The following is a 22,720-nucleotide window of genomic DNA, read 5'->3' on the forward strand; positions in this document are numbered from 1 at the left end:
AAGAAGCCCTGACCATCGATTGGGCAGGTTCCAACGCCATCAGCATCAATGCCAGCACATAAGTGGAGGCGGCGTCGCAACGGTCAACAACGGCTTTGATGACCACCAATGCCCTGCGATTTTCCCCTTGTCCTTGCAATGAGAAGTCGTCGCATGGAAAGAAGAGAAGTAGACCGTGGACAAACCGGTTATTTCCCAAACACCCATTTCTATCACCGATTATTGTTGCATTTTAGACATATGTAGGATATACCATTGGGTATGTCCTATTTTTTTTTTTTTTTTTTTTTGCAATTCATACAACTCATGCAATGATTTTCGTCTTTTTTAATAAAGGGAGCAACGGAGTTTCAGAGTACAAAATCCCTACTCTATTAGTACTAGGATTAGGCTTGCATTTTCCCCAGCTCGTTTTCGCCGGTGCAGGCACAAATGACATGGTGGCTGCTAGGGTCAGCTCATAAAGTAAACCCAACTATCGGATACCCTGATAACTGGTCATTAGAGCTCTTTGCAATATCCTCCCGGAGAATCACTGGTTTGCGCAACATCCTCCCCAAGAGTTGCTGGTCCTTGCAATTTCCTCTTGCATAATTCTCGGTCAACCAATTTGTTTGTACAATTCATTTTAGCGCGAATCTAATAGTTTTGGAGTTTATATATAAGTTGTTTCTGAATTGATCTAAAGCTAGCAAAAGTGTGTTTTCTTTTCTTATTCCGAAAGTTTCTTCGTTCGGCTGTACCGAGTTTTCTTTGTCAAGTGGTTTAGCCGTGCGCTGTGATGCTGCCCCGAATGATCAGGGTTGTACGGTTCATATATAGTACACCTCGCTCTTATAATGGTTACCCTGTTCGACTGTTCCGTCTCTGTGTTTCAGTTTAGGTCTGAACTCTGCATAATTGAAACAGTACTATTCGTAAAAGACAGCTGCGAGGTACAAGCAGTACAGTGGCGATGCCGGTCGTGCCGGCACGGCCTGTTGGAGCAGGTGGGTGGATCCATCGAGGAGGAGGAGATGGTCACATGCCGTGCGGCACACCGACCGTGAGTTTGCGAACGCAAGTAACCTCGGTGTCAATAATGGCTTGGTGGCCGGGTGCAGCAGATTAAGATCTGAATCTGCATCTGTCTGTTCGAGAGCGCGAGAGAGATCTCGAGGAGAACCACTGGCGGTTAGTTAGTTAGTTAGTTAACACTCGTCGCTCCGGTCCACGTGTACCGTGTACGTGCGTGCGGCAGAGGAGAGTCGGATGGTGGCACATGCAGTGGGGTGGGGGTGGTGCCGGTGGTTGGATCGGAATTGAACCACCGATGGATGCTGCGCCACCACCTTCCCTTCATGTGATGTTCAGGTCGGCTGCGCCGGACGTGGGCCAAGTGCTTTCACTCTGGGTTCTGCTAGGGGCCCCGGCCATGCGTCGGCGCCATGAGTGATGAGTGCGTTCGACTCTGGGTGATAGTTCAGTGTCGAGGAGCTCTGAATCACTGAATGCTCATCGAATCGCTGGTGACCTGAATCTTGCTTGCTTGCGTTCCTGCCTGCCAACGAGCAAAAACTTTACCTGCGTATAAGTAGTACCGTACCCCAATGCTGGTGGTGAACGAATGGTGTTCCGTGCAACCGACTAGCTGTGGAGCACACCTAAAAAACATCATCACCACCACTACCTTGGATCATACATCTCCATCAACCTCAAGAATAGTTCATGCGTGGCTCTAGTGCGTACGTTGCAGACAGGCTTTCGGTTTGAGGCGGCCTGGGCCTGGCTATGGCCGCCGGATTAGAAGCAGGTGGGAGAGCAGGCCTTGCCAGGTGATGGGCTGCCCAGAGCAAGCTCGAGGTTGACTTGGGCCAGACTTCAAGGAGTGGCAGGCTCACTCAGGAAGTGGAGTATGGAGGCTTTCGGCCCAGTCCCCAAAGAAAATTTAAAAAACTACCTTTCGTTTGGCGCCTTGGGGCCTGTTTGGTAGTCACTACACCTCTTTGCTCGCATCGGGCCACCAACTTTTAGCCCCTTTGATTGCTTGGTTCCTCCATATTGTTGCACCGTACGATTTTTAAAGCATCATCGGGCTAGGTCCTGGAACAACGTCTGAATCAGCCGTTTTTATTGGGCTTGTCCAATTTGGCTAGATGCATGCAACGTATGCACCTGCAGTGGCTTAAGCTCACTCTCTCTTTCACTACTCCACATACCCTCTCTTCAAATCAACACAACCATACTATGAATCAAAATAAGTTGTACATGAAAAAGATGTGTGTTGACGATATGAATCAATTTCGACAATCGGTTTTGAGTTTTGTCAGTCGTAAATCGAAAATTTTGTGTATGAATTTTTGAGCGAATTTTGCCAAATTCATCGCACACGCTCAACCGTTTGAAATTTCCTTTGAGCAGTAGGTTCATCTCACCATTCCGCATGACTTTCATGTTGAAAGGTTTTTGATTCGATGGACATAGACGGATAGATAAATGACTCGCTAGTATACTCTAATTCGTACCTCTAGTATGTGTGAGTATATTTTGGAGTACTTTTGCTCAACTTCTCACTTCCATCTTTATAGACGGCGACATGGTGATGATAGGTGAGAAGTGCGAGGTGATAATCCATGGTGGTGGTGGCATGGTGATGTTCGTCTTCGTGGTCGGCGACGTGGTGATGCCTGTGACCGGCGGTGTCATGGTGGTATTCAGCTTTGTGGTTAGCGACATGGTGATGCTTGTGCCGGGCATGACCGCAGGTATCATGGTGGTGTTCAGCTTCGTGGTCAGGTACGTGGTGATGCTTGTGACTGGCGTTACCGGTGGTGTTTAGCTTCGTGATCGGCGACATGGTGATGCTTGTGACCGGCGTGAACGGTGGTGTTCAGCTTTGTGGTCAACGACGTGGTGATGCTTGTGATCGGCGTGAACGGCGGGGTCATGGTGGTGTCTGGCTTCGTGATCACCGGTGTGCCGATGTTTTGTGAACGTCAGTGCCGTGGTGGTGTCTGGCTTCATCATCACCGACGTGTTGATGCTTGTGATGGGTGAGGTAAGGTCACCATGTTGCCATATAGGTGAGGCTAGGAAAAGTATGTGACCAACCAAACAAAGTGGCACTAGGGTACCAACTAATGCAACCTAGGCTATCAAACAAAGTGCCTCTTTTGACACAGAGCTCATGCGGAACAAGATGTGGATTTCATCTCACTACGCTAGTGAACCCATTCAGTTTACCAAACGTGCCCTTGGTGTGCTAACCCATCACATATTGTTCGAGTAGAAAAGAAACCGTGTGACATGTTTTGAGTGTGAGGAGATCATGGTACGACAACACTCATGCGTTGAGCCAGAGAAGGGGACCACAATACGGTTCTTTCATGCACGGGCCGACGCACATTGACAGACAAATAATATTAAAGCTATTACTAAAGACGATGGTTCGAGATGTATGGAGCTTGCTGGTTTCATACGAACCTTGTATGTTCATTGATGTTGTTCTTGATAGTATCCCGAGGAAAGTTAGTGATGACATGAAGTAGGATCTCTATAAACCCTTCTCCAAAGATGGAATCAGGACTACCCTTTCTCAAATGGGGCCAACAAAAGCTCCAGGGCAAGATGGCTTTTCGATGCTCTTTTATCAGACCCATTATAATCTTTTTGAGGAGGAGATCTGCAATGTTGTGAGGGGCTTTCTAGAAGGAGATTCTATTCCAGAAGGTTTATGTGACTCAATTATTTTCCTGGTCCCTAAGGTGACAAACCCTGAACATGTTAAGAACTTCCGCCCCATGAGTTTATGCAATGTTTTATATAAAATTTCCTCCAAGATCATGGCCAAGAGGCTAAACATTATTCTTCCTAATCTAATCTTTAAACATCAGAGTGCCTTTGTGCCCATCAAATTAATTACTGATAATGCCCCTCTCATTGTGTATGAGTGTCTACACGCTATTCGACAGGCTAAGGTACCCTTCTTTGCAGTGAAAACTGACATGATGAAGACCTATGATGGGGTGGAGTAGAAATATTTTGTTGGTAGTCTTCTGAAACTGGGTTTTGTGGCTCCGTGGATTGCTACTGTCATGAAGTGTGTGACAAACGTGCGGTACGTGCTGAGGGTCAACGCTGATCTTACTAAGCCAGTGAACCCGACGAGAGGTATTCGCCAAGGAGATCCCATTAGACCCTATCTATTTATTTTTTGAAATGAAGGGGTTCTTGCTTGCTTCTGATAAAGGAGGAAGCTAGTGTATTAAAAGGCGTTAGGAATGGTTGTGAGGGTCCTCCAATTTCTCACCTTTTGTTCATTGACGATAGGATCTTCTTTGCCCGTTGTGATCAAAAGAGCATGTTGGCTCTAAATGAAACCTTGCATTTGTTCTGTCACGACTCAAGAAGATCAATCTGGACAAATCTAGTACTTTCTTTGGAACTTCACTGTCATATTGAGGTTAAGAATGGATCCATATATGGATCATCTTTGAATACACAATGAAGCCTTGGAGTAGACTTATCTGGGCATGCCAACCGAGGTTGGTGGGTCTCCCATTGGATCCTTTAATTTTCTACATGGTACTATGTGGAAGGGGACTTTTTATGATAGGGACAGACAAATACTGACCGTTCAAATCAACTGGTCAAATGGTTCGGATTTACTAATACTTGTTGACCAAACCAGTAGAATTTTTTTCACCAAAGGGCAAAATCGGCGGATGAAAAATACAATCTGGCAAGGCAGCACACCGGATTTGCTAGCTTCGGTAATATATGAACCTTCCATATACTCGTTACACTTTCATCTTTCTCACAATACCGCTACCATTTTCCTTATATGTTTGGTGCATGCATAGCTAGTAGTAAATCTGATCAAGGCCGATACAAATTTGTAGGGAAGGGAAAAAAGAATCCATGGGTGGAAAGTGTGATGGACTTCTGATAGTAAATTGAATTTTTCAAGTTAGAACCAAACACATCAAGTTTTTCTCTCGATAAAAAACATATATTAATATCACGTAGATACCAATTACACCCAGGCTCTGCAACAACATAATACCCTAATAGAATAGAGGATGCACACAGCAAAAAAAAGTAGAATTACGAAAAAAAAAGTCCAGCTATAGTGATCCATTTCTTGAACTAGCCACATTGATGGAAACAAGCTTCCGACAGATCTTCACTTGGCGCGAGAAGAATCTGAGGACCACCATCATTATTCGCAAAATAGAGCAGCCCCCTCGCCGCCGGTCAACTACTAACCAGATCGGAAGATATGAAGACGGCAGTCCAGCACGGTCCGTCGGCATGGCAAGGACTAACACCAGGACCACACTTACCTAGACCCACCCGGTCCAAATCTTGGCCCAAGGCCCATATCGGATCAAGGTGACCTACAGCACCACCGCGGTGTGCCCGGCGGCGCACCACCCCCTCCTTGTCGCCGCTCCGGTGGAGGCGCTCAGGCCGCGGCAAAGTTCAGCCACGCTGCACATGGCCCTCCGCTGACACCCACCAACCGCCATGAGACGCGGCCAAGAGACATCTCCCCTGCCCACCGCCGAATCGGCCGGATAGGCGCTGCCATCACCGCCAGCGGCGGCGGCAACACCATCCAGGAGAGAGCTGGGGGAGGGGGGGCTTAGGGTTGGGCAGGAGGAGCGCCTCCGGAGCCGCTTGGGAGAGAGGCGACTGGGGAGTACCTGTTTACAATAAAATGTAACCTAACAATTACTGCCCATAATCTAGCTGGACCGCTGAGTTTCAATTCGTGATTATTTTTGTCACTTATCATTAGATGCTAATACTTAGATACACGAGTACTCTCTCTGTTCCAATGAATAAGCCTTATAAATTTAGTCCAAAGTTAACTTTCTCTAAGTGTGACTAATGTTGTAGACAAAAATTTAAATATCCGTGATACCAAATTAATATTACTAGATTTATATTTTTATAATATACTTATATCACGTTACAAATGTTTTGTTATTTAGTCAAACTTTATAAGTTTTGACTTCGATTTAAATTTTGTATTTTTACCTTGGCGCTAGTTCACAAGTTCCAGTGGACGGGTACATTCTCTTGACACGATTTTAACTTCTATTCAGTGGACAACATATAGTAGGTCTTCACCTTGGTGGAGCCCGTTCCTGATTACTAGAGTTGTCATCAAATCTCTTCCAGATTTTAGAAGAAAACTGGAATAAAAAAATATTACTTACCCAAAATACCATGAGCCAATACTACTAGTCCACCTGACTAGTAAATTGCACCGTAAAACAGCTCCCAAGTATTCTTGTTTTTCTTTCTATTTTCCCTGAAATCCTGAATGTATCCAATCAAACTTTTTATCCTTCCACCTAAAACCAGACGAATTGGAGTCGATACGGTGAAGTAAATGGTTTTGAGTGTTAAAAGGATGTGCGGGCCTGTTCTGAACAGTATTGGGGTAGAGAGTGAAATACTGAACTCGAATATTTTCGTGCGCTTCCATAAAAAAAAAAAAATCGTGCGCTTGTCTCTGAAGATAATACGCTCACTTGTCCTTGAATGTAGGTGCACGCTGTGCCACACGATAGAGTACGCATGACGGATCGCATCAATTCTCACCATTACTCGACCCCCTGCAACTTTTCCTCACTTCAAGCATTGCGTATTGGCATTTGACTTCAGAATGATCGAAGGAACAAGAGACTGAAGAGAGTCTAGGACTTCAGGATGAGATAGAGATATTGTAATGAAGGACGGCAAGACGATCGGATTGCTTCATTTAGCAGGATGAACCTCTGCGAAGCTACATCGCAGAAGCTGAAATTAAGATTAGAATTCAGAACGCACTAACAACGCTTACATGTACTACCTGTGGTGCACAAATAGTACTAGCTTACTTGCGTACATATGTGGTGCCAATTAAACATGATCGGAGGGAGTTTGTAGCTCGATCATGACTGGCCGGTAGCATAAAGCTTCATACGCATGATCAATGCACGCAAGGTATACATTTTGTGGCATCAAGCGTTCCGGTGAAGACACAAGCGTTGACATGCACCACGTTTGAAGCGAGCTTAGGTATCAGGTCGATCGATGGCCCTATAAATACCCTAGGAAGTAGGAATCATCCATACAAACGTACCCATCTCGACCAACCATCAGCGTCGAATACACTAGTAGACTAAGCTAGTAACAGCGTGAGGGCGCTCGCAATGGCGAGACGTCTGGGAGTCGTGCTGGCTTTGGCCGCGGTCGTCCTTCTCGCCGCCGCCGCCGCAGCCACGGCGCAATCAGACAAGGGCAAGGGGCCAAAGAGCCCACCCAATGGGGAGGGACCCAAGCCCAAGCCCAAGCCGAAGCAGGTCAAGTGCAATGTCAACCGCAAGGAGAACCCCTACTGTTTCAACAAGAAGATGGACTGCCCCGACGACTGCCCTGAGACATGCTTCGCGAGTTGCACCGAGTACGACTGCAAAGCCGTTTGTGGTGAGAACGAGCTCTTGACCTATTCATGTAAACCAATTCGTCGTCTTGGCTAATGGCTATACGCTCTATGCTTTTATTTGTGCGTGCAGCGTGCGACCAACCGGGAGCAGCGTGCGGCGACCCACGCTTCATCGGCGGCGACGGCAACGCGTTCTACTTCCACGGCCGCAAGGATGCTGACTTCTGCGTCGTCTCTGACCGCGACCTCCACATCAACGCGCACTTCATCGGCAAGTCCGGCCACAGCGGCATGTCCAGGGACTTCACGTGGATCCAGGCCATCGCCGTGCTCTTCGACGGACACCACCTCTACGTCGGCGCCAGGAAGACCGGCACCTGGGACGACGCCATTGAGCACCTCGAGATCACCCTCGACGGTGAACCCGTGCACCTCCCGGCTGACCAGGTCGACGCTGCCAAATGGACGTCCAGCCGTGTCCCCGCGCTGTCCGTGACCCGCACCAAGGCGGCCAACGGCGTGCTAGTCGCCCTCGACGGGAAGTTCAGTGTCAGGGTCAACGCCGTGCCCATCACCGAGGAGGACTCAAGGGTGCACCGCTACGGCGTCACCTCCGACGACTGCCTCGCCCACCTCGAGCTCGCCTTCAAGTTCGACGCGCTCACCGAGGACGTCCACGGCGTTGTCGGCCAGACGTACCGCTCCGACTACGTCAACAAGCTCGACGTCAGGGCCTCCATGCCCACTATGGGAGGAGATGCCAGCTTCACGGCTTCCAGCCTGTTCGCGGCGGACTGCGCCGTGGCGCGCTTCGGAACCAGCCGTAGCAACAACGAGGCTTCCGTCATGTCGGAGCTCGCCGGGATCACCTGCGCCAGTGGCATGAACGGCCAAGGCGTGGTGTGCAAGAAGTAAACACGCTCTATATGGTGCGTTGTGTACTGGCCTAGCATGTTTGCATGATTGCCATGTACTAAGTACTAACACAACAATAAGCATTGTCGTCGCCTAAAGTGTTGAAAACTCGGAACTTTATTATGTACTGCGAACTGCGATGTAGAATATCTTTTATGCCAACGATGAATATGTAATAAAAATTTACATTCAACCGTTGGAAATCGAGAAGATTGCAAAAAAAAACACCACTCTTCCTGTTAGGGTTTCATCATAAAACAATTATTTTTCGTTATGGTCATCAAAACCATCCGTTGACTCTCTATTTTTTTCAAAAAAAAAATTATCGCTCAATTTAGGTCATTTGACAGTCATGTCAAGCTGACGCGGCATGACGTTTTCTGCGTATCCTTGCGAAAAACACATGTATATGCTATATCTTCTTATGATATGTCATTTTTCTATTTTCTTTTTTGTAAAAGCCCCAACCTTATGCCACTTGGGCCTCTTTCTGCAGTGGTAGTCGTGGTAGAGTTCACGTTGCCGATGCACGCGCTGCTCCGAGAGATTAGCCCCACTGCGGGCGCTTGCCTGGTGCTGGAGTCGAGTGTGAGCATCGAAGAGGCGTCAGCGCTAGGCAGATTAGCGGTTGGAGGCCATGATTTGGCTGGGGCACAACGATGGACAGTGAGTGGACGAAGGTGCTAGACGGTGACATGGGCGTTGGTTGCCCCCTTTCCTCTCTGTCGGTAGCATGTCTAGATGAGCAACGCCACCGTTGTCCTCCTCCTCGATGGAGTCAGAACGGGCGGATCTTGCTAGACTAGCTAGCTGAAGGGTGGGAGCAGAAGAAGGCGGGGGGAGGTGGAGGACAGGGGGAGGCTGAACTTACTCGTCTTCAAGGCAGGAGAGGCGACGTCAGGAGCATAGTTGCCAGCGAACGATCGCCGGGATCGAGGAACGGGATCGGGGAACGAGGTTCGACATGCCAGCGAATAAGGATCGATCAGGGGTACACATTTCTGGAACGTTAAGTTGGATCGTGGATCGCGATCCACTTTTGGTTTGGGTCGATTACCGTGGATTGATAGAGTGGATCGTGGTACACAGGCTTAAATATGACGCTTGCAGTTACCATTTTTACGCAGAATCAAGGGTATTGATGTGCCCAAATATGAAGAGGCAAGAGAAAAGAAGCCCAGAATCAAGGGTATTAATAAGCCCAAGTATTACGCTTGAAATTACCATTTTTTTGTTTTGTTTTTAATGGTCTTACCATATTTTAGGGGCACTAATATGGAAACAAGGAGCCCACGAACAGGATTGCCACCCATCAACGAATCGCCTAGATCCACTCGAGTTCCCGACCCTCGATCTGGGTCGATCGATCCAGGGTCGCGGAACGCGCCACCGATCCCGAACCCTGCAACTATGGTCAGGAGCATAAGAGAGATAACTAAGTTAGTGGATGCATCTTAGGGATGACCTTACATGTGGGATCTGCCTGTAATAGAGAAACACTACAACGGTCCTGGTGTTTTTAAACGCCGAAGCATGCATGTAATCGTATTACTGAAAAAATATTTAGCTGCAACAACACCCGTGAGGCAAAATCGAACGTTCTCCTGGTAATTCGTACCAGTGATGGGCCGAAAATAAATCCATCGCCGCTATATCGTCTGGTGGTCTCCGTGTTATCTACCGCATACCAGTAAAATATAAATACATCGTTGGTTGTTGATACCATGCTCGATCAAGGGGGCTTGAAAAAGTCGTTGATAGTGGACAATTTACGGGCATCACCGGTAAACAATGACGCCAAATGTGTTAATGGAGTGTAGCTACCTGGATTGGAAAACTAGTGACATCCATGTTTACTTTTGCGTCGCCGATTTTGTGTATATCTATAATATGCGGATTTTAGAACCTGTTGCGGGTTAAACGCCCGACAAGATATAATCTATATTTTCCTTAATCGACATCACCTTTCCTTGTCCGTCAAGAATCCGCCTTCTTCCATCTTTCCACCGCTGCAACCGTAGGCTGCGGTGATCCTCTCGTGGGCTCCCTGTTGGGCCAGAGGAGGTAGGCTAATGTCGGGTACCCGACGGGTAATGCCCACATCACTCACGGTGAAAGAGCTTGAGGATTGGAAGAATAATAAGCGCCGAGGATCTATGGCTTGAAAAAGTCGTTGATAGTGGACTATTTACGGGCATCACGGGTAAACAATGACGCCAAATGTGTTAATGGAGTGTAGCTACTTGGATTCGAAAACTAGCGACGTCCATGTTTACTTTTACATCGCCGATTTTGTGTATCTCTAATATGCGGATTTTAGAACCTATTGCGGGTTAACGCCCGACAAGATATAATCTATATTTTCCTTAATCGACGTCACCTTGCCTTGTCCGTCAAGAATCCGTCTTCTTCCATCTTTCCACCGCTGCAACCGTAGGCTGCGGTGATCCTCGTGGGCTCCCTGTTGGGCCAGAGGAGGTAGGCTAATGTCGGGTACCCGACGGGTAATGCCCACATCACTCGCGGTGAAAGAGCTTGAGGATTGGAAGAATAATAAGCGCCGAGGATCTATGGTCAGCCATCTGTACATCCCACGAAACCTCTTTATATGTGTTGGATAGGATTCAAGATCAACTAAATGAAATGACTAGAACCCAAAGCTAAACCCTAAACCTTTCTGCCTAGGGTACAAATACAAATGCTAGGAAACCTTTTTATATGCAGCCCTGGTTTCTTTTTAAAACATGAATGATTCATTTATTATCTTGAGACGAATCATTCAACTATCAAAAAACACTATCTTCTCTTGGTCTTCAAAATATTTCAAAATACTATTTGAATTATTCTTTTTAAACCAACCAAGTGCTTATCCCAAGATCTTAGCTCAACCTTTGAATTCTACACCCCTTTGATCTAATTCAAATAGCATTTCTTTCCATTTGTTTCAACAAAAACATAAACCCAAATAAAACATCTAGTGCATGAAATAATGATATATCAAGATCATCGTTTTGGAAATGTTGGCTTCACCATATTTCTTACACCTCTTATCTAAAAATAATTCTAAAGAATTCCTTGTGTTCATCCAACCTTGCCAATCACTTTCTCTCAAACATCAGAAGTAGAGAAGGGAAAAGGAAATGTCCATGCAAGCCATGTGGGGCACCATCTCTCTCTCTCTCTCTCTCTCTCTCTCTCTCTCTCTCTCTCTCTCTCTCTCTCTCTCTCATTTCTCCCACTCCCACTCTCTCATTTCTCCCCCTCTCTCTCTCTCTCTCTCTCTCTCTCTCTCTCTCTCTCTCTCTCTCTCTCTCTCTCTCTCTCTCTCTCTCTCTCTCTCTCTCTCTCTCTCTCTCTCTCTCTCTCTCTCTCTCTCGCTCTCGCTCTTAACCCTCCTCTAATCATTACCTGCGCCCTCATGATCACATGGACCCACTAAATCCATCTCCACAAATCTACCCCTCTGTTTTCCTCGAGGGCGAGGTGGAGAGACGAGATGAGGATGGCGACCAGCCAATCCCCTCCCTATGCCCCTCCACAACATGAAATTTTTAGGGCCACTAAAATGGGGATTCGGGGAAAGGATTTGAGAAGCAACAACAGAAAAGGCAGTCGCGAGTCGACAACATCTCACATCGTATCTTCAAGGTGTTGCCTCTGCACGAGCACTAGCCCGGGGTCCAGCTGCCTGGCACTCCGACAGAATCAACAATGTTGCAACGGAAACACCACAAATTAATAGAGAACCTTAGGACATGTCCAACGACCCGACGCATTTCGGACGTAAAAAGGTGACCACGCCGTCCGTTTACATCGGCCGCAGACGCGAAATTGGCCATCGGTCCAGGACCGGCTGTTTGCTTGCAGTTCTGCCACTGACCATGGTTTTGGCTTCCCAAAGGTACCACTAACGAAGTATGTCTCTCACACCAAAGGCCGATGCTTAAGTATCTAGTGTATTACACTTAACTTGCATCTGCTTGCATAATCAGGGCTAGTATTTGTGATTGAAATGTGCTCACAAGGTCTTTTGTGTCATATTGGCTTAGGTTCCACTTGGCTATTCAAGTCCATGCATGATCACTTGGATTACTCTATTCTCTTAGAACATCATGTAGCTAAGAGAAATTTTTATTACTTCTTTATTTATCACAAGACTTCTCAATGTGATTTTTTCCTTAAAATGGTTCTAGTCTCATGGTGGTGTGCTTATTTCTTAAGGTCAAGATATTTCTTCTGGTCCATTTAAGTTTGAATTAACCTTTCTTACTTCTATATGACTTGAAGTAAATCCTAGGGGTCTAACTTAAGAGTTGATAACGTCTCTTGAATAGGTATATATCTCCCCCTTGTGAGTATTGATGTGAAGAGTTTTGAATTGACATGGATATAATAGATCAATATTTGACAATAGAACTTGTGTTGATTTCTTTGTCATAAATTTAAGAATTGAGTTTAAGAAATACCATGAGGATCATGGTAAGAATATTTATTTGACTAAAGACATGGAAAAGATAAGGCAAGATCGGTATTCAAATTTCTTCTTCTTTGTTTTGTAATCGAATATTTATCAATGAGTTGTTGCAAGGAGTATCATATTATGATCTTTCAGAATATCTGGTATTTTATCTTTAAATGATGGGCTATGGTTTTCATTCTAGTTCCATTTGATCTAGCCCATAGATCAAATCATCTTTACCCAAAACAGGTTGTTCGCAAAGGTCACATCGAAGTTTATCGCGGTCAAATTGATGATCTAGTTCAACTCCATCAACTTAAGTGAAACTTCAATCACTTTGACTAGTTGTATTTAAAAGAACGAAAAATTTCAAGATTTTCTATGCATGAATGCAATGCACACCTTGTTTTCTTTTTATTTCTAGTCTCACTAGTAGAAAAAGGGGCTTCCGTCTAGACCTTTAGTATCGGTTTCCTTACGAACCGGTACTAAAGGGTGCATTAGTACCGGTTGCACTGCTCAGGCCTTTAGTACCGGTTAATAAGGACCTTTAGTACCGGTTCGTGTCACGAACCGGTACTAAAGAGTTAGCGTCAGGCGGAAAACCTTTAGTACCGGTTCGTGTCACGAACCGGTACTAAAGGGTAGAACTTTAGTACCGGTTCGTGTCACGAACCGGTACTAAAGGTTTTTCTGCTCCCCACGCCTTTTTTGCTTTGTAAAATACAACTGAAAATGAAAGAAAATTCAAAAAATAAAATGTTCTCAGATTCTTGTATGTTATGCAACCTACTATTCGGCGAAATTAAGAAATTCGAATTTTGACTTTTTTTGCAAAAAAAATTTGAAAAATGGTAAAATCGCATTAATTTTTGCATACGACGTCGAAAAAATGCGTATAATATATCAAAATCATCGTGAGAAAAAGTTAGATCCGAATTCACCAGGGTTTACCCGATTAGCCAATTTTTAGATTCTCAAAATTCCAAATAAAAATATGAAAGCAAGAAGATTTTAGTTTTTCCAGAAATTTATATATTTTTTATTTTTTTAAAATTGAAATTAATAATTATAAGATTTTTTGAGTCCTAAAATAATACTATTACTTTTAGCAAATTATAAGATTTTCAAATTTTCAGGTTTTAGGTTTGGCAAAAAATATTAATTTTTTAAAAAATAATTAAAAATAATACAAATTATAAAATTTAATTTACTTTATTTATTCAACATTATTATTACATCATTACTTTTGTTTATTAAAAGAATTATTTGGATTTTAAACAAAAAAGAAGTGTGACATCGACCAACATGTTAATAGGATTGATATGATAGTACTATCACATACATGCGCGCGAAGCACTTGGAAGTGGAACGGGATGGAACTCGGAAGTTAAGCGTGCTATTGCGGGAATAGTGTGAGGATGGGTGACCGACCGGGAAGTTTGACCACGGGTAAGTAATTTGACTAGAGATAAAGTGTAGTTAGAGACTAACGAAAATACTAGAAATTCTGAAAAAAAATAAAAAAAAGAGGGGGTGAAAAAATTAAAATAAAAGAGGAAGTGAAAAATAATTAGAAAAAATGGATTAAAAAAATTAAACGAAATAGCCTTTAGTACCGGTTCGTGTACTAAAGGTCTCTAGCCCCGCGGGCTCCTCCGTGCCCACGTGGAGGCACCTTTAGTACCGGTTCGTAAGGAACCGGCCTTTAGTACCGAATCTTTAGTACCGGTTCCAAAAATGGTACTAAAGGCCCTTTAGAACCGGTACTAAAAGGGGGTTTCTCTACTAGTGCCCTCTAAACCTGAGATGTTACACTATATTGGTTGTTACCGTATGGTATCTCTGAGATTCTTAGAATTGTGTTCGAAATGGTAAACCTATGAAACACCCAAACAGCCTAGCGGAGAAAATTAAATATAATGCTGAGATGATTGAGCAATACCTACGTAAACCAGTGACGAATCATAAGCATGTGTCCTACAACTCCTTGCCCCATAGGAGGATACTGCTTTTGTCACGTGGATGCAGCTTTGTTTGCTCCATCTTTGAGAATGGGAGTGAGCGTCGTAATTAGGGACCACACATCGGCATGTATTTGATTGCCCGCATGCGCAAAGTCGTTCATGTGGTTACGTCGCTAGAACTTGCCGGGGCATTGGCCGTCACCCGTCAGGAGTGCATTAGCTCTCGCTCAAGAAGAAGGCTTCAACAAGATCATCTTGGCTTGAGACTATCTCATTGTGGTCTAGCGGATTCAAGCTCCTACCATGGATAGACAGGGATTGGAATTGTTATCTAGGACATCAAGGTGGTCACTGAGGAGTTCAAGCCTGTGAAGTTTTGTCACATTATTTAGGATTGAGTAGTTGTCATCTAGCTTTTTCGATAAAGGGAATATATTAATATCAAAAGATACTAATCACACCCAGTCTCTGCAACAACGCATGTAACATCCCAAAAATTTCAAAAAAACAAAGAAAAGGAATTTCACTTATTTCAAAAATTGGAAATAACAAAAACTTTATTTGAATCACTTGATATGCATAGTACTCAAGAGTGCATGATGGTTAGTTCGTTTGAAGTATTGAACCTCTCTCTAAACCCTAAACGCTACCCCTTTTCTAACACCAAAGAGGAACCATTAATTTAGAAAACAAAATTAAAGGTGAGGCATATGTGGGCTTATGGCCATTTCACAAATAATGGCCTATGCCCTATCTACTTTACCCAAATGGTGAAACCCTCCATCAACCCAAACTAACATCAAATGAACCCAAAACAATGATCTTTTGGATCAAAGAGAAATAAAGAAAAATGAAGGAAAAATAAAATAACACTACATATGGGCCTATGGCCATTTTTTAAAATCTTTAACCTAGGTCATTTGGACTTGTGCCAATGTTTTGGAAATGTTACTAAACACTTAAGAATCACGTTTGAATCAAAGAAACACAAATCAAAGCAAAAGAAAAATCAAATTTAAGTTACATGTGATAATGGTCACATGTGACAATTTTAACAACATACCCACTTTGAGCCCCTGGATTAAGAGATTCTCAAACCAAACTCTCCCAACTCTTTGCACCTCATCCAAGACCTAATCAAGATGAACACTTTTGATGTTTACCACTTTGACTAGTTCCTTTTCTAGTGCTTAGTATAAGGATGCAAAGTGGCAACTTTGAAACAGATTCTAGATTCACCCAACTTTTAGGATTTTCACAAAACCTTTCCAAAATGCAAACCAATACCACCAATGGATGCCAAACATTATGTAGATCACTCATATGAAGTTAGTTGGCCAAAATTCAACACATATGTGACCATTGCATGTGACATATGTTGATCACATAGAGTAAATTATAAGTACAACCACTCTCCAACCACTATGTACCAACTCACCCTCCTCTCTCTTGGTTCATCTATAGTACATTGTACCCTAACAACTCCCTTTTGACATCATCAAGCCTAGCCATGATCACCATGACCCAAGATCTATCAAGGACATGGCCTATGTCACTCATTTTGGCATTGATCAAATGTGCGCACCCTAGCCCTCTCCAACCTTGCTCACCTTGTCAAACACTTTGGTCTCACCACCCTACAGCATGCCATGCACTCAGAGACCAAGAAATATGCATAGAGGATCCAATGCCATCACCATGCCGACCACTTGATCACCACCATGCCAATTCTCACTCTGGTCCTCCTCTCTCTCTCTCTAACCTTGTCAACCATGCTTGCCTCACTCCCCTGACACCACTGGCGCGAGCCCTGGCCAAGGAGAAGCCGACAACGCTAGTACACGCACGCGCCCACGACGCCCCAACGCGCCAGAGCGCACACGGCGACGCTCTGGACACGCCAGTCCACTAGCTCGCCCCGCTGACTCTGACCACCTTGTGACCTCTCCTCTCGCCCACAGCTCCGCCACGATGCTACCAACCTCCAGGACAACCTCACTAGCTCGCCCGTGCCCTGTAGACGACGCCATCATCGACGACCGTCCGCCACCGTACCCCCAGTACACCAACGTCACAGCACGCCCCCGTCCTCTGTTTTCAGCGCCATGACGCGCGTCGTGACCGCCTTGACGTCGCCAACACGATGCGACCACTCCCCTGGCCTCGCATGACCTCTAGCCCCGTCGTCACCATGGACCTGCCCCGCGCCCCTCGGTCACCTCTCGCCACTATAAAAGGAGGCCGCCCTGGACGATTTCTTCACACCACCTGCTTCTCGTCTCCCTCCTGAGCCTCCCTGACTATCTCACCTCGCCGATTACACCCTCAGCCACCGGAATTTGGTCGGAGCCGCCGCGGCAGTAGCTGTAGGGAGACGGTGATTTTGTCTACCTCAACACCTCTGATGTCTACGCACGCTTCTATTCCTGTAGACAGTGTTGGGCCTCCAAGAGCAGAGGTTTGTAGAACAGCAGCAAGTTTCCCTTAAGTGAATCACCTAAGGTTTATCGAACTCGGGGAGGTAGAGGTCAAAGATATCCCTCTCAAGCAACCATGCAATTACGATACAAGAAGTCTCTTGTGTCCCCAACACACCTAATACACTTGTCAGATGTATAGGTGCACTAGTTCGGCGAAGAGATAGTGAAATACAAGTAATATGGATGATTATGAGTAGTAATAGCAATCTGAAATAAAGATGGCAGCAAGTAAACATGCAACAGAACAGTAAGTAAACGGTGATTCAATGCTTAGAAACAAGGCCTAGGGATCATACTTTCACTAGTGGACACTCTCAACATTGATCACATAACTGAAACTACTCTACACTCTCTTGTTGGATAACAAACACCATTCATTGTGTAGGGCTACAAGAGCACCTCAATGCCGGAGTTAACAAGCTCCACAACATTCGATGTTCATATTTAAGTAACCTAAGAGTGCATGATAGACCAACGCAATTATACCGAGTACTAACATAGCATGCACACCGTCACCAACAGGCTATGAAAGGGGGAATAGATCACATCAATACTATCATAGTAATAGTTAACTTCATAATCTACAAGAGATCATAATCATAGCTTATACCAAGTACTACATGATGCACACACTGTCAACATTACATCATGGAGGAGGAATAGACTACTTTAATAACATCACTAGAGTAGCACATAGATGATATTCAACTAGATCACAAAGAGAGAGATGAACCACATAGCTACGGTAGAGCCCTCAGCCTCGGGGGAGAACTACTCCCTCCTCATCATGGGAGACAGCAGCGGCGATGAATATGGCGGTGGTGTCGATGGAGATGCCTTCCGGGGGCAATTCCCCGTCCCGGCGGCGTGCAGGAACAGAGACTTCTGTCCCCCGAATCTTGGCTTCGCGATGGCGGCGGCTCTGGAAGGTTTCTCATATCGTGGCTTATTCCTCTTCAAGTTTTAGGTCAGGGAGGCTTATATAGGTGAAGAGTCGGAGTCGGAAGGGCCACAGGGCCCCCTCACAGTTTGGGGGGCGCCTCCCCTTGGCCGCGCCACCATGTGGGGTGGGGCCCCCTGGCTCCTCTCTGGCCCCTCTTCGGTGCTCTGGAAGCTTCCGTGAAATATAAGATCGTGGGCGTTGATTTCATCCAATTCCGGGAATATTTCTTCTGTAGGATTTATGAAACCAAAAACAGCAGAAAACAGGAACTGGCACTTCGGCATCTTGTTAATAGGTTAGTTCCGGAAAATGCATCAAAATGATATAAAGTGTGAACAAAACATGTAGGTATTGTCATAAAACAAGCATGGAACATCAAAAATTATAGATACGTTGGAGACGTATCAGCATCCCCAAGCTTAGTTCCTACTCGCCCTCGAGTAGGTAAACGATAACAAGGATAATTTCTGAAGTGACATGCTACCAACATAATCTTGATCCAATAATGATGTAAAGCATGTGAACTGAGATCAAATAACTCAAAGCAAATTTCTATATTGATATAAGAGATGATAATGCAAGAGTTAAACAAGCTAGAAGTTTTCAAGAACTATTGCTTTAAAGACATGAAACCGTACAAAGTTCATTAGAGATGTTTTAAGTATCCAGCGTAGAAGTTATATCCTTCATTCCAAGCATCAAGTAAATTTTCAAAACAAAGAAGGATTCAATCAAGTAAAAATAAACATGAACGTCATGAATCAACTGTTTCGAAGTCTACTCAACCGGTGAGCGCAAGCATTTGGTATTGGCACCAGGATGTTATGGCATAAAGAACGTTAATGGGGGTTTGGAAGGCCAAATGGAAGAAAGTCTCACAAAGCTATAAGTGATTATTAGACAAGAGGAAGTCTTATAATCGAAGCTATGCAAGGAGTAGTGATTGCCATGCAACGGATGCACATAGAGCTATATGTGTATGAAAGCTCTCCAATGGAACTAGTGGGGGTGCATCCAACTTGGTTGCTCACGAAGACCTAGAGCACTTTTGAGGAAGCTCATCATTGGAATATACAACCCAAGTTCTATAGTGTAAATTCCCCACATAGTTATACTAGTAAAACATGAAAACTCTCTCACATGGAGTATAGGTGCTAAACATGAGCACAAATGATGACTATTAATACTGCAGGTGCTAAAACATGAGCACAAGTGTGGATAAAAGATAGTGATGTTGCCCCCTTTTTCTTTCTTCTCTTTTTTTTCTTTTTCTTTTCTATATATTTTTTTCTTTTCTTTTTCTGTTTCTCTTTTTGATGGCCTCCATGGCTCTTTTCACTTTTAGGGGCAACATCCTAATATGACAACACACTTTTTGGTACAAATAACTCATAATGAATAAAACATGATGTATAAAACTGTATGCCTCGCCGATGTAGCAGGGATGTGCAATGATCTAGCGTAACATGGGTAAACCACACATCAGCTATATAGAATCATGCAAAGCAATATATAAATAATGAATGACAACAAGTCATGTAATGTAAAATGGAAGTTGCATGGCAATATATCTCGGAACAGCTATGGAAATGTTGTGGTAGGTAGGTATAGTGGTTGTTTTGAGGAAGATGTATGGGCTTATGTGTAGGAGAATAAGAGAAAGTCCTCCCACGGGTTTGAATGTACTGGCGAAGTATGCACAATTCTCAATGTGAGCAAAAGGCAATGCACAGTACCGAAGAGGCTAGCAAATTTGGATGGTGGAAGTGCCAAAAACCGTAGCTTAACATTAGTCAAAAAGAACTCACAAGCTTATTGCAAACATCTAGCAGGTTCAACATTAAGAGCATGATTAAAATTTACTCCAAGGAGGGCCATTCACGGTGGCACAAGTACCCCACTAGCTCCCTCGACCTTCAGCACAACTTAGTTATTACGATGAACTCTTAGACATGGAAAGCTATCAAGTCCAACTACACCTTCAACTATTTAAGTAGAGTTTGTAGTACGGCACAAGCTTAAAGACAACAATCCACTACTAATTTTAACTTACTTAAACAACAAGCTTTACCATCTAAATACCTCAAAACGTTTGCAAAGAATCAGGTTATCAAAGCTCAATGATCTACAAGATTATGCAAGTATTTCATTATACCACTACCACATGCAACATTTCCTGAACCAACCAAATAACAATGAACGAAGCAGTTTCAACCTTCGTCATGAACATTAAAAATAAAGCTAAGAACACATGTGTTCATATGCAACAGCGGAGCGTGTCTCTCTCCCACATAAAGAATGCTAGGATCCAATTTTATTCAAACAAAACAAAAACAAGAACAAAAAGACGCTCCAAGTAAAGCACATAAGATGTGACGGAATAAAAATATAGTTTCACTAGAGGTGACCCGATAAGTTGTCGATGAAGAAGGGGATGCCTTGGGCATCCCCAAGCTTAGATGCTTGAGTCTTCTTGAAATATGCAGGGATGAACCACGGGGGCATCCCCAAGCTTAGACTTTTCACCCTTCTTGATCATATTGTATCATCCTCCTCTCTTGATCCTTGAAAACTTCCTCCACACCAAACTCATTAGAAGATTAGTGCATAATCAAAGACTCACAGAGGTGACACAATCATTCTTAACACTTCTGGACATTGCTCAAAGCTACTGAAAGTTAATGGAACAAAGAAATCCATCCAACATAGTAAAAGAGGCAATGTGAAATAAAAGGCAGAATCTGTCAAAACAGAACAGTCCGTAAAGACGAATTTTTCTGGGGCACTTAACTTGCTCATATGAAAATGCTCAAATTGAATGAAAGTTGCGTACGTATCTGAGGATCACTCACGTAAATTGGCAGATTTTTCCGAGTTAGCTACAGAGAACCCTGCCCAAATTCGTGACAGCAAGAAATCTGTTTCTGCGCAGTAATCCAAATCTAGTATCAACCTCACTATCAAAGAATTTACTTGGCACAACAATGCAATAAAATAAAGATAAGGAGAGGTTGCTACAGTAGTAACAACTTCCAAGACTCAACAAAACAATAGCAAAATAAAAACATGGGTTATCTCCCAAGAAGTGCTTTCTTTATAGCCATTAAGCTGGGCTCAGTAAATTTAATGATGTACTCGCAAGAAATAAGAGTTGAAGCAAAAGAGAGCATCAAAAAGCAAATTCAAAACAAATTTAAGTCTAGCCCACTTCCTATGAAAAGGAATCTTGTACACAAATAAATTCATGAAGAACAAAGTGAAAAGCATAGGAAGATAAAACAAGTGTAACTTCAAAATTCTCAACATAAAGAGGGGAAACTTAATATTATTAAGATGCATATAACCATGTTTCCCTCTCTCATAATAACTTTCAGTAGCATCATGAACAAACTCAACAATATAACTATCACATAAAGCATTCTTATCATGAGTCTCATGCATAAAATTATTACTCTCCACATAAGCATAGTCATTACTATTAATTGTAGTGGGAGCAAATTCAACAAGGTAGCTATCATTATCACCAAAATCATCAAATATAGGAGGCATAGTATAATCATAATTAATTTTCTCCTCAATAGTAGGTGGATGATAGTCATCATTGTAATCATCATATATGGGAGGTAAAGTATCATCAAAGTAAATTTTCTCCTCCATACTTGGGGGACTAAAAATATCATGCTCATCAAAACCAGCTTCCCCAAGCTTAGAATTTTCCATAGTATTAGCAACAATGGTGTTCAAAGCGTTCATACTAATATCATTGCTACTAGCATGCAAATAAGGTTCCATAGGTTTTTTAATTTTCGCATCAAACAATCCATGTCTTAACTCAGGAAATAGCTTAAAAAGCTCACTGTTGTTTTCCATTATACCTAACTAGTGAACAAGAAACAAAAAGATGCAATTGCAGGATCTAAAGGAAATAGCTTCGAGCACTCACACACCGGCAACAATGCTAGGAAATAGCTTAGTAGTCAGAGGATGTGAATACCTTTTACCTTACCTCCCCGGCAACGGTTAAAATAGCTTGATGTCTACGCACGCTTCTATTCCTGTAGACAGTGTTGGGCCTCCAAGAGCTGAGGTTTGTAGAACAGCAGCAAGTTTCCCTTAAGTGAATCACCCAAGGTTTATCGAACTCAGGGAGGTAGAGGTCAAAGATATCCCTCTCAAGCAACCCTGCAATTATGATACAAGAAGTCTCTTGTGTCCTCAACACACCTAATACACTTGTCAGATGTATAGGTGCACTAGTTCGGCGAAGAGATAGTGAAATACAAGTAATATGGATGATTATGAGTAGTAATAGCAATCTGAAATAAAGATGGCAGCAAGTAAACATGCAACAGAACAGTAAGTAAACGGTGATTCAATGCTTACAAACAAGGCCTAGGGATCATACTTTCACTAGTGGACACTCTCAACATTGATCACATAACTGAAACTACTCTACACTCTCTTGTTGGATAACAAACACCATTCATTGTGTAGGGCTACAAGAGCACCTCAATGCCGGAGTTAACAAGCTCCACA

The 22,720-nt window shown here is 43.7% G+C and overlaps 1 protein-coding gene across 1 annotated transcript; it reads left to right on the forward strand.

Moving 5' to 3' along the window:
- Positions 1–2,713: 2,713 nt before the first annotated feature.
- LOC124664452 lies at positions 2,714–8,335 on the forward strand. Its single transcript, XM_047201969.1, has 4 exons — positions 2,714–2,775; positions 2,874–3,032; positions 7,172–7,461; positions 7,551–8,335. Exons 1-4 carry the CDS (start codon positions 2,714–2,716, stop codon positions 8,333–8,335), a joined length of 1,296 nt encoding a protein of 431 aa, XP_047057925.1.
- Positions 8,336–22,720: the final 14,385 nt, after the last annotated feature.

This window comes from Lolium rigidum, chromosome 6, assembly GCF_022539505.1.
Source record: "Lolium rigidum isolate FL_2022 chromosome 6, APGP_CSIRO_Lrig_0.1, whole genome shotgun sequence".
Lineage (NCBI taxonomy): Eukaryota > Viridiplantae > Streptophyta > Magnoliopsida > Poales > Poaceae > Lolium > Lolium rigidum.